This window comes from Mus pahari, chromosome 16 (assembly GCF_900095145.1).
Source record: "Mus pahari chromosome 16, PAHARI_EIJ_v1.1, whole genome shotgun sequence".
Classification (NCBI taxonomy): domain Eukaryota; kingdom Metazoa; phylum Chordata; class Mammalia; order Rodentia; family Muridae; genus Mus; species Mus pahari.
This window is the reverse complement of record NC_034605.1, coordinates 62407629-62419278: the sequence shown is the minus strand read 5'-3', so window position 1 is coordinate 62419278 and position 11650 is coordinate 62407629. Positions and strand designations below refer to the sequence as shown.

General features: G+C 51.2%; 1 protein-coding gene across 1 annotated transcript; it reads left to right on the top strand.

Annotated features, from left to right (window-relative positions):
* The first annotated feature begins 2884 nt into the window (after window positions 1-2884).
* On the top strand, window positions 2885-8714 carry LOC110334320 (spermatogenesis-associated protein 31D3-like). Its single transcript, XM_021216136.1, has 4 exons — window positions 2885-3114; window positions 3843-3885; window positions 4443-4503; window positions 5207-8714. The coding sequence occupies exons 1-4, from the start codon at window positions 2917-2919 to the stop codon at window positions 8661-8663; spliced, it is 3759 nt and encodes a 1252-aa protein (XP_021071795.1). The 5' UTR covers window positions 2885-2916; the 3' UTR covers window positions 8664-8714.
* The last annotated feature ends 2936 nt before the right edge of the window (window positions 8715-11650 follow it).

The following is an 11650-nucleotide window of genomic DNA, read 5'->3' as shown; positions in this document are numbered from 1 at the left end:
AATGAACTCAGAGGCTAGGATTGCATACACAAGAGGGAGCCAGACAGACCCAGCATGATGAGGAGTGGCTTATGAACCCTCATCCCTTCTGAGGAGCCACTGAGAGCCGATGGTGGGCAGAGAAAGGACAATCCCTTTCTTCAGGGAGAGGGAGAGAGGGGGGAGTTGGGAAAAGGAAGATTGGGAAGGAACTGGAGGTGAAAGAAATGATGCCAGCACCATATACATGCATAAATATTAAATAACACACTGTTTTTAAAATGGGAAGCCATAGAAGACAAAAGATAGTAACCTCTCTGCTCCCCCCACATACATGCACACACACGCACATACACGCACATACAGGCACACACGCGCACATACATCTGAACACAATGTGCACATATACCTACCCACAAATACATGCACACACTTATCTCCAAACCCTACCAAAAAAAAAAAAAAACTCTTTTAAAAGGTGTAATCTTAGTCATTGGAGGGAATCATTGCCCCGACTTAGGACTCAGTATGTGAAACAGGGATCTAATATACTAATTTAAAATCCAGGAGCTGGGAGGTGGGCTAGTTGGTTAAAGTGCTTGCTGCACAGGCACGAGAGCCTGAATCTAATCCCCAACACCTACCAGGCATGAGAATTACACACCAGGACCATGATAGCATCTTCAACAGACAGGGTGTGTTTACTTGTAGAACGCTAAACTAGATTCCCATCTTCTCACTCCACACACCAGGGAATTGCCAACACATCAAGAGTCTTAATGTAAGACTTTGAAGCACTGTAACCCAAATCATTGTAGTCCAAAATTGCACACAGTTCTTCTGTCACCCTGATGCATCTTACCAATTGCAGTCTGTCCCTAATGTTTCTGATAAGTGAGTCTGCCCAATGCCCACACTCACATGATCCCATCAGTGGGAAGGACATCTCCTGTGCCATTCAGAACATCCCACACACACACACACACCCCACACCCTAGTTATGGTAGCTTGAATATGCTTGGCCCATAGGGAGTGGTACTCTCAGGAGGCGTGGCCTAGTTGGAGGAAGTGTGTCACTGCAGGGGTGGGCTTTCAGACCATGAGTCAGGATGTAGAACTCTCGGCTTCTCCAGCGCCATGCCTGCCTGCAGGCTGCCGAGCTTTCCACCATGATGATAATGGACTGAAGCTCTGAAACTGTAAACCAGCCCCCATTAAACGTCATTTGTAAGAGTTGCCTTGTGTCATGGTGTTCTGTTCACAGCAATGGAAAACCTAACCAAGACACTAGTGTTCGCTCCACTACATCACACTAGAGTACCCAACCTGTTCTGTACCTGACCTCACAGTACTCAATGCCTCACGCTCCCCGTCCTGCCCAGCCCCCACTGCTCCCCGTCTCCAAGTTGCCAGCCAACCAACTTCCACAAGTCACCCTAGTCTGATGCCAAGCAGTTGGACCCCTTTTCCTCTCATGGAGCTCTTGCCCAAATCCCCTGATTATGATGTCACATGACCCACCAGCATTCCCATCCCTAGTGTCACAATAGTGCCTGGTGCCACCACTCACTCCAATCCCTACTCTTACCCCAGGCTAACCACTGTGCCCAGGCTCTCAGTGGTGTCACCCCTCTCTAGCCGTGACACCTGTTCTTGTAACCTACCTCCTAGCCTTCAACAGTCATTTCTGTCCTCACCATATCTGCATCCACCTGTCCACAGCCTCCCTTGTTCCCTGACACACTGTAGTGATGACACATGGTGGCCACCTGCCTGCTCCCCTGTTCACCCCAGTCTTCCCAGTGTGCCAAGTCCTCTACACCAGCTGTGCACACCAAACACACACCAAACCTCACCTCACCTGTTCCTACTCATCATCCCACCTCCTGGGAAAGCCATGCCCCGCTCCCGTATTGCTACACGCCCATCTCGCCCTAGTCTGTGGCCCTCTAGCATGCTATCCTGCTCTGTCCCTAGACCTAGACCTATGGCATCTTTTTTGGCCACCTGACCAGCAGCCACATCCTAGCCTTCCAGGCTGCCATGCTCCCCAGCTCGCCCTCTTCCACTCAGGGTACCCCATCATCAACATACTCTGCTAGCCTACTCTGCCATTCCACTTGTTAGCCTAGTCTTCCCAGAAGCCTTGGTTCCTAACTGTATTCAGTACAGTTCCCCAACCCAGTTTAGTTCACAGTAACCGGCCATCATGGTGAGCTGTGGTCTTCATCTCACCCTGATATACTTCCTGCTGACCTGCCAGCCCACCCGGCCATCCAATAGTTACCCGCTTTTCCAGGATCTGACACACACCGTCCCTCAGCTTCCCTCCTACCCAGACTGCTCCATCCCCAGGTGCCCAAGTCTACCCACCCTGAGCATCCCACAAATATCCGTTTGCCGACGGAAATGGATATACAATATACAACGTATCTGTTTATATATAGTTCCCCCTGCTCACAAGAGTTCTCCAGCTTCTATTCAGCTTGCCTACCAGGATCTCTACAAGTAAAGACGTGGAAAAGGAAGTCTGTCTTGTAGCTAATTTGGTGAGAGGGAAAATGGTCCTGAAGATGTGGGAAGACAGTGCTCCTGTTGAGGACAACCAAACAACAGCAGACATTTCACGGAAGATCCCACGTCAGGGTTTGTGGGCAGGAGAACTACATGGGTCCAGTTCAAGAGCTGCAAACAGTGAAGGCCTGAGGTGAAGCCCCAGACACAGAGGGAGCAAACAGAAAAGTTCCCTGTAGAAGTGATGAAATCCGGGTGGGGGCACGGAGGGGCCGGGGTGGGGGGGCGGGGCTCACCCTCTTCCCCGCCCTCACAATCGCTCTATGACTCTTCCCTGCTCTGTGATGCAGGCCTGCCCATTTACAGCGAGGCCCACACAGCCTCAGCTCTCAGCTGCCTTAGGCAGCCCCTGAGATCCACACTATGAAGAAGGTTCTCTCCATTCTCAATAGCTCCATTCTGACTAGCGCTACGGAATCATGGCTGAGCATTGGCTCGGCCTTCATGGACATTTACCCCAAATGCATCATTCTGAGTGCACTTGGGCTGCTGTTTTTGTCCCTAAGGTACCTGATACTGAAACCCTTCTTACCCACACAGACCAGCCAAGGAATCAGGAAGGTAAGGCTGTATGGGGACTTCCTGGGGACACTCTCTTCTTCTGTAGTCGCTTTTTCTACGCTCATGTTATCCAGTGAGTTTGGCTGTCTGAGCGCAGTACCTGAGCTGTTACAATACTGTGGAGAGGAGAGAGCACTGCGGACTTAGAGCAGGAAGCCTGGGACAGAAGGCATTAGTTTCGTCTGGATCTATAGCCTCCCTCCCTGGGTGTCGATGGCCAGTGTAAAGTACCCGTTCCTGGTCTTAATGGCTTGGCTCCAGGCGTCAGGCTTTCTGAAGGAGAACTATGTCTTCTGACATTGGGTCTCAGGCCCCAGTCCTGCCTCATATGTTCCTTCAGCCTCCTTTTCCTGGCCTTCCAACTCTGGCTACAGGAGAGTGGTGTTGACCACTGGGACCTCTGAGCAGAACCTGGAGCCTGAGCTGTGCCCCAGGACAAAGTGTCTCAGGGGCAGCACCACCAGAGCTCTGGCCCCAGAGTTTGTGCTGTTCAGCACCAGACTCATCTTGATATTCCCAGCCTGAAACTTGCAGATGAAAATCCTCCTTTGTTTTTTCCTAAAGAAGGAAAAACCTGAAAATATTCTATTACCTTTGAAAGTAAATAATAATAAAGATAGGAATTAAACTCGCTTGATGGGAAATTACAATGTTCTTGGTTAATGGGAGTTTTAGGGATTCTAGTGAAAACGACAGGAAAAAAAATCATGTTTTCTTTTTGTTCACAGCAACAGGGCAGAGCTAAATGGGAAAGGAGAGCATCATTTAACGGTAGGATCCCAGCTTGAAAGTCTTACCACCCCAGTTTCTTTCTTCCTGTCATTTCCATAAGCATCCCATGATCTGAGGCTATTCCATCACCAGGCACACACTGTCCCTGGCAATAGAGCCCTCAGAGAAGACTGAGGAGGAGCCCTATGCCCCCCCTCAGCTCACCACAGGCAGGAAGCATGATCCCTGACCTGGGCAGTAGGTGCTGCCCATTCGGTGAGCACAGGAGGTATCTAGGGAGGACCGCGGGTTGTTTGGGAGCCCCAGCTCCCGCCTCCTAGTATCACGTGCGTACTTCACACCTGGGTGCTCAGGCGTCTCTGAGGAAGCCCAGCTCGTGAGCTCCTGTGTGGGGTGTTCATGAAGACACACGGGAGACTGAGATGACCGATGCCCGTGAAGAAACACGGGTGAGCAGGCGTTGCTGGCACTGTTGCCAATGACGTCACCACGTCTCCTGATGTCAGACTATAGTAGCTCAGGTGTTTCACTTAGAAGAGATGAGATGCCCACATCTCTGTCTTTCATTCCAAACAACCCACACCCCTGCCTTCCAGAATTCAGAAACTTCCATGGAGAAGCACGGGAGCGGAGGAAGCTGCAAGCTGTTGTGCAAAGGTGACTCTTAACCCCTTTCCTCCACAGCCTGTCCCCACAAAACCCTACCCCAAGGTCAATGTGTCCTGGGGACGTAGCATAGCCTACTATTGTCATGGGAAGGGGTAGCTAAAGGAGCAGAGGAATAAGTGTATAAACTGGGGTGAGACTGCAGCCTTCCCTGGTGGCCAAGGACAGAGCAAAAGGAATAGGCACAAAGGCTTCGGGTATCCTCACCCCAGACGGACGGGTAGACGTTCTTTTTATGCATGCTGGTTGTCCTAGTTTTGAATCGGTCAGTGTGATAAAATACTATAACCAAACGTGACTTTAAGGAGCGAATGTTTACTTCAGCCTACAAATCCAGACCATGGTCACTTGTTGAGGGAAGTCAAGACAGGAACTTGAAGGCAGACCTGACTGCTACTGTACGCATCACAGCCTCCAACCAGGGATGTAAGCAACCTACTTCACAGGAACTGTGGGGAGTACCGCTTGCTAGCTCGAGTGGAGGCAGGCTCATAGTCAGCTAGTTTTCTTAAACAGGGCAGCACCATCTGCCTAGGGATGGGCCGAGCCTTCAAACAGCCAAGACAACCCTCCATAGACAAATTCCTCCACAGAGTCTCTTCTCTCGGGCAAAGCTAGCTTATGTCAAGTCGGCAGGTAAAGCTAACTGGAACCCAGGTCCTGACTACAGATCTGAACTTTGTGTGTTCTTCAGCCCCCGTGGGCAGCTCTACGACCCCTCCTACTTCCGGCAAGCGCTTTGTCAGGATCCCTGCTGTGACGTGTGCGATGGAGCTACGGTGAAGGTCAGTCGACTGCTCTCATGGGCCAGCCTAGAAGACTGCTCTGCCTCTGCATCCAGCATGGCTTCCATGGCCTCCACAGCTTCCGTGACTGAGACCTCGTTCACTCTCTCTTCTTCCCTCTCCCCAAGCCCTTCGGGATATCAGCTCTCATCCTTCTCAGTTGCACCTTCTCCTCCTCCTCCCTCCATTCTCTCAACTAATACGCTCACCCCCTTAGAAGACATCCTTTTGGGCACACCACAGGGTGACTCTCTGCCACCAGAGCCCACTCTCCCAAGCACTGGCTTCCCACTGGATCACCTCCTACCTCACCCACTTCCCAAGTCTCCTTCCATGGCACAGCCTGCCGCTCAGCAAACAGAAGGGCCTTTAAGACCGGAAGACATTCTGTCCTTGGCTGGCAGCCATGGTGACCAGTTTCTCCATGCAACAACTTGTGATGCCTTGCCAGGGTCCTACCAGCAGCAGCCTGGTGCTCAGAACTCCTCCCCATCCCAGTTAAAATGCTTAGTTAACCAAGAGATAACCACTCACAACTCTTCTGAAGATTTTTGGCGGGGACAAGCCTCACCCCATTTCACAGTGCCCGAAAAAGTCCTGAAAATACATGAGAGACAAGAGGAAAGCCAGGCTGACCTTCTTACACTGAAGGTTGGGGAAGGAGAAGCAGAACCAACTGCTGAGCTACAGAACCTAGGAGCCTCCTTTCCCCTAGGGGGCAGCAGAATCATACTCAGTGAGCTGAATCCTCAGCAGGGGCTTGCTCAGGTGCAGCCCTCTGGGGACCAGTTAGAGACCATGCCCATTCAGCACTTCTGGGGCCTCCCTTATCTCCACAGCGAGTCCATGAGCTGTATCACTACACTGTCATCTCATTGCTCTTCCATGTGCATCTGGTTCAACAGGACCACAGACTCCCCAGCCCTGGCTCCCTGCTCACCTCTGCCCTTGCCTGAAAGACAACCACAGACCTTGACTCAATCTCAGACCCAGAGCATCCAGCTTGCCACACCCCACTCCCAGCTTCAAATACCCCCAGGGCCGTCACCTTCCTCTCAGTCTCAGGTTAGGGTTTGCGGTGTGTATTTCCGCAGATCCCAGGAGGCGAAAGCTCTATTGCAATCGGAAATCCACCACATAGAGTACGACATGATGGTGAAAGAACCGGAGAGGGCATGGGCTTTACCCTCTGTGGTCCAAAAACCTCAGGAAGAACTTTGTCTCCTTCCTTCAAAGCTCTCCCTGGCCATAAAGTCCTCCAAGTTCCAAACTCCCAGGTCCGTTCCCCCTAGAGACTTCCCCTTAACTGACGGGTTCCAGAAGAAGTTCGAGCAGCACCTTCGAAAGAGACTCATCCTACAGCGCTGGGGCCTGCCTCAGGGGGTCTATAAGTCACAGCTGTGGGCGAGTCCTGACCCTACAGAATCATCTAAAAGCAACTCTAGGCTCTCTGGCTTTAAGCATAAAGACAACAAAGGCGGGCCCAACACTGTGTCCAACCAATCTGGAAGCCCCCAAGAGAAGTCTGTTTCTATAGAGAGAAAAACAGTAAAAGCACAAGAACAGACTCTAGAGATTATCCAAAAGTATATCTGCAGTAACTCCAAGACTGATCTAGACAATGGCCCGCCATCTGTCCAGGAGGTAAACCTACAGTCGGGCAGTCTGTCAGACAAACCTTCAGAGACCTCACAGGTAAGCCAATGTCGGAAAAAATTTGAAGCCGCCCCAAAAGAACATTTGAAAAGCCACATCGATGGAACCAGTGAGGATCAGGTCCCTGTCACTCTGTCCGGATCAATGCATCATCCCCTTCATTTTAAGCCATGTGTGGGCAAGGAAGAAAAAAAGGCTGAGAGACAGTCACCTTCTGATATCAAGGATGAGGATATCAAAAGCGTACATAGAATTACAGTGTCTGGCGTGCAGCAGACATCTGTTGTCTTAGACACCACCGTCCTGGAAGAGTCAGAAGCCAAAAGACCCAGCCCAGATGTGCCCAAAATGTCAGCTAAGGCCGGCCCCATGCCAGTGAGTAAGAGCCTAAGTTCTAGCAAAATAGTTCAGGGGCCTCAAGGGACAAAGATGGATGACAAACACGTATTTGTATCCAACAAGGTCAGTAACATAGTCAGAGAGCAGCTCGGTGGCCTTCAACCACGACCTACCAAGATATCTAAAGCCAGCCAATGCAAGAGTGCCGAAGATGGAGATGGGAATACACCAAGAGCACAAAATACCCAGTTAGCTGGAAGGGCCCCGGAAGAAATATCAGGTCCCCAGGAAATTCAGGCATCTGACTTTAGTTGTCAGGTGACCAGGGAAAAGAAATCTGAATCAGAAAACAGTCAGCCCATCCAAGCTTCAGAGCCCCCAAGAGTCGTGCTCCCTGGCTTAGATAAACTCACTCACACACCTTTACCCATTCATGATCAGATGCCTTCCAGCGCTCCCGCCAACACAGGGCAGGTACAGCAACAGGAACCCGGGATGCCTGCTCACGCCTTAGGCAAGGGTCTGAACAAGGACAGCCCTCAATCTGCCAAGAGGTCGTGGCCTGCACGGAAAATAGAAGAGCTTGGTTCAGGGGTTGCAGGGCCTGAGACGTTACAACCCAGTTGGAAGAGTCACCATGTGCAGGATAGCCCGACCCTGGGGAATCATGGGAAAAGGCCTATCCCACCGCCGCCCGTGAAGGCTCTGTCTCCTCCTGAGCATCAGTTCAGGAAGCATGTCAAACACTTTTTTCAGTGGCTTTCTCCTGACAGAAAATGCAAAGGACAGGAAGCACTCCTGAAAAAGGAGGCTTCCCCACTGTCACCAGCACACGACCCGGAACTAAAGGGAAGAGCTACCTTTCCTGGGAACACTGCAGCTCAGAAAGCCCTGAGAGACTTTGGGAAGGTCCCCAGGGAGCAACCGGGGCACAGGCATGGTGCGACAGATACCATGCGCCCCTGTGTGCCTGAATCTCCACCCACCAAGCCTGTGAAAACTAAGCCGAAGAGAGAGTATTACGTCCCAACTGACCCAGTCCAGGGGCGCCAGCTCCACCCACAAGCACCCGTCTCTAAAGTGCCAAGTCCCAGGTTACACAATCAGGCCCCTGCTTTTGTTGGTCAAAAGAGATGCACGGCAGAAAGGGCAAGACAGCCCCAGAAATGTGAGGCTTTACAGCCTCGCCCACCTGCGTCCCACAGAGAGTCAGAACTGCGCCAAAATCTCCTGTGGAGTCGAGCTGGGAAAGTTCCTCAGGGGACGCCCCCCTTCGCTGTAGGGACTATGTTGGCCGACATGTCCCGGCTATGTGAACAGAAAATTCTGGCTCAGAATTTCAGAGGAAAAGCGTTTGTTTCCCAGAAATAATCCACCTCCTAACAGTAGTCAGCACCCTCAATAAATGTTTTCATGAAGTAATGTCTTTTGTGTGTCATTGTGTGTGTGTGTGTGTGTGTGTGTGTGTGCTATGCATGGAGTGGATTTAGGAAAACACAGGGCTGGATTCATTCAGCTCTCACCAAGTTCTGTGTGCCTCTGAGAGGTGGCCTGGCTCCCTGTGCTGTCTTGTTAATGGATGTGATGAGCCTTGAGAAGAACTTTTCGTCCTTCCTAACTCAGCTCAGCCTTAGTGCTGATATGCGGCAGCCCATACCTCCCCCTCATCGACTCTCACATCCGTGAGAGCGAAGGACTCCTTACCCTAAGCTGTGTCACCATCAAAACAGTTAATCCTGTCAGAGTGGTTTTGACAGTTGTCAGTAAGCATGACTCTGGGACAGATCTGCAGCGGGAGCTTCCATGTGCACAGCCTCTGCTGGGTGCTTGCTCGCAGCCTACAGAACCCACGTCACTTTGTCCTTGCCCCTGGAGAACCAACCCAGAGAGATAGTTCCCTTCCCTAGTCATTTTCTTCAGCCTGTCTGGGTTTGTGTTGTGAAGATGACACATCATGACCAAAAGCCACTGAGAGGCTTATTTGATTTACACATCCCAAGTTAACTCCCACTGAGGAAGGACGCAAACTCAAGCGGCTGCTGCTGCTGCTGCTGCTGCTGCTGCTGCTGCTGCTGCTTATGGCTTGTTCGGCCTGCTTTCTTATAGAACCCAGGACCACCTGCCCAGCCCTCTTCCATCAGTTGTAGGGACTGGACCCTCCATCAATCATTAAAAAAAATGTCCGGCTGGAGAGGTGGCTTAGTGGTTAAGAAAACTTACTGCTCTTCCAGGGGTCCTGAGTTCAATTCCCAGCAACCACATGGTGGATCATAACCATCTGTAATGGGATCTGATGCCTCTGATGCCCTCTTCTGGTGTGTTTGAAGACAGTTATAATTGTACATAAAAGAAATAAATCTCGCCAGGCGTGGTGGTGCACGCCTTTAATCCCAGCACTCGGGAGGCAGAAGCAGGCAGATTTCTGAGTTCGAGGCCAGCCTGGTCTACAAAGTGAGTTCCAGGACAGCCAGGGCTATACAGAGAAACCCTGTCTTGCAAAACCAAAAAGAAAAAAGAAAAGAAAATGTCCTACAGTCTTGCCTGAAAGCCAATCTTAAAATGAGGCATTTTATCAACTGGGGTTCCCTCCCCTCAGATGACTCAAGTCTGTGTCAAGTTGACAGAAAATTAGCCAGGCTACTAAGTAACCATGGCAACCTGTAGGTCTGCCCTACCTGTTGGCCTACAACTATCCTGACACATGTCTTGCCCCACCAACCTGCCTAGTTAATGTTAACCAACACACACGAGTCAGCTAAGTCCTGACCTGCCTCTGAGGCTGATCCCAGGGGACCCTAAGCAATCCTAGCATGCCTCCCGAGTCTCACTCATGTCACCCGTGCCATTTACCAACTAACCTGCTGGCCAGGGCCTTTCCCCGGATTCCCTTGGCATAGCTGCCCGTTTGCCCAAGTCACTCAGCCATATATCACTGTAACCGGCCCTGATTCGGAGCCTCTTGGCCTGCAACCGGCCTGGTTCACGAGCGTTCCGCTATCCTGTGCTGCCGCTGCCTGTCACCCCATTCCAACTAGTGCAACTTTCCCCAGGGTGCACTGCCTTCCTCGCTCCATTCTGTTGGGTACGCTGTGGTCCTCTAGACCCTGCTACAGATCTCCTATAACCTGGCCTGCCACATGCTGCTTCCCCAGTCTACCCAGCATGCCACAGTAACACCCCGCTGGTCTCCCACGCCTACTTATCCTGTTTCCCATGTCTCCTCAGGCCAGCCCTGCCTCCTGCTCTGCCAGTGAGCACTTCTAGCAGCCCCCTTCCTAGCCGGCATCTACCAAGCTGTCAGTAGACCCTGTTTCTGGCTGCCATGGCTCCACACAGCAGACCAGTTTCTCCAAGTCACCATCTGCCTGCGAGCCCACTCTGCTCCATACTTTACCCACATGGACACCCAAGCTGTTACCTGGCCTGTGAGCGCTCGATTCATCAGATTACCTTTGGCCTACCAGCAGTCTGCCACTTGCCTACCTGACCCTATTCCCATACCATAGCATGCGTTGGTGTGGCTGCCTGTCTCACCCTAGTGTAGCCTGCTTTGCTGCCTCTTGATCCTCATACAAGGCTGCCTTGCCTTCCTAAGTTTCTCCCTTCCAGACATCTCAGTCCATGGCCGTGTGGCCTGCTCTCTAATACCGTTCCTTCTGTCTCCATTCCCTACCTTACCCTGGCCTATGGCAACCTGCTCAGCCAAGCTTGTGTTTTCAATTTGTGGCCGCTGACCTGTCTGTCTAGTCTCTGATTTCCCATTGGTGGCTGGTTACCAACTTACCCTAGTCTACAGCCTGTCTGACCACAGTGTACACTGACACCCAGGCCTTACTCACTTTAACACATACACACACACACACACACACACACACACACACACAATCAATTAACTTCTTTCTAGGGTTCCAAACACCACTTAGTATGCTAAAAAGAGCAAATAATTGTCAGATTTAGGCCAAAATCCTTTCCCTATAAATTGACCCATCAGGGCCAGGGTGGGGGGTTGATGGTACACACCTTTAATCCCAGCACTTGAGAGGCAGAGGCAGAGGCAGGTGAATGAATCATGAATTCAAGGCCAGCCTGTACTACAAAACCGGTTCCAGGAAAGCCAGGGCTACATTGTGAGACTCTATCTCAAAAAAGAAAGAGAGAAAGAAAGAGAAAGAAAATGAGTCCATGAAGCTCTCCATAGAAAACACCCCCGGAGACAGTAAGAATTTAACTTAAAATGATTTTCAAAACCAACGTGGTTGTCAGCTGGCTCTCTTCTGGGGAGAGGGCTAAGATCTGGACCCACCTCGTTGACAGGGCTTGCCTTGAGCCCACCCAGCTCAACAAATAGCATCTTGGTG

Coding starts and splice junctions, on each gene's coding strand:
- LOC110334320 (XM_021216136.1), top strand. CDS start 2,917: ATGAAGAAGGTTCTCTCCATTCTCAATAGCTCCATTCTGACTAGCGCT. Junction 3,115..3,842: donor CCAGCCAAGGAATCAGGAAG/GTAAGGCTGTAT, acceptor TTTTGTTCACAG/CAACAGGGCAGAGCTAAATG. Junction 3,886..4,442: donor AAGGAGAGCATCATTTAACG/GTAGGATCCCAG, acceptor CCTGCCTTCCAG/AATTCAGAAACTTCCATGGA.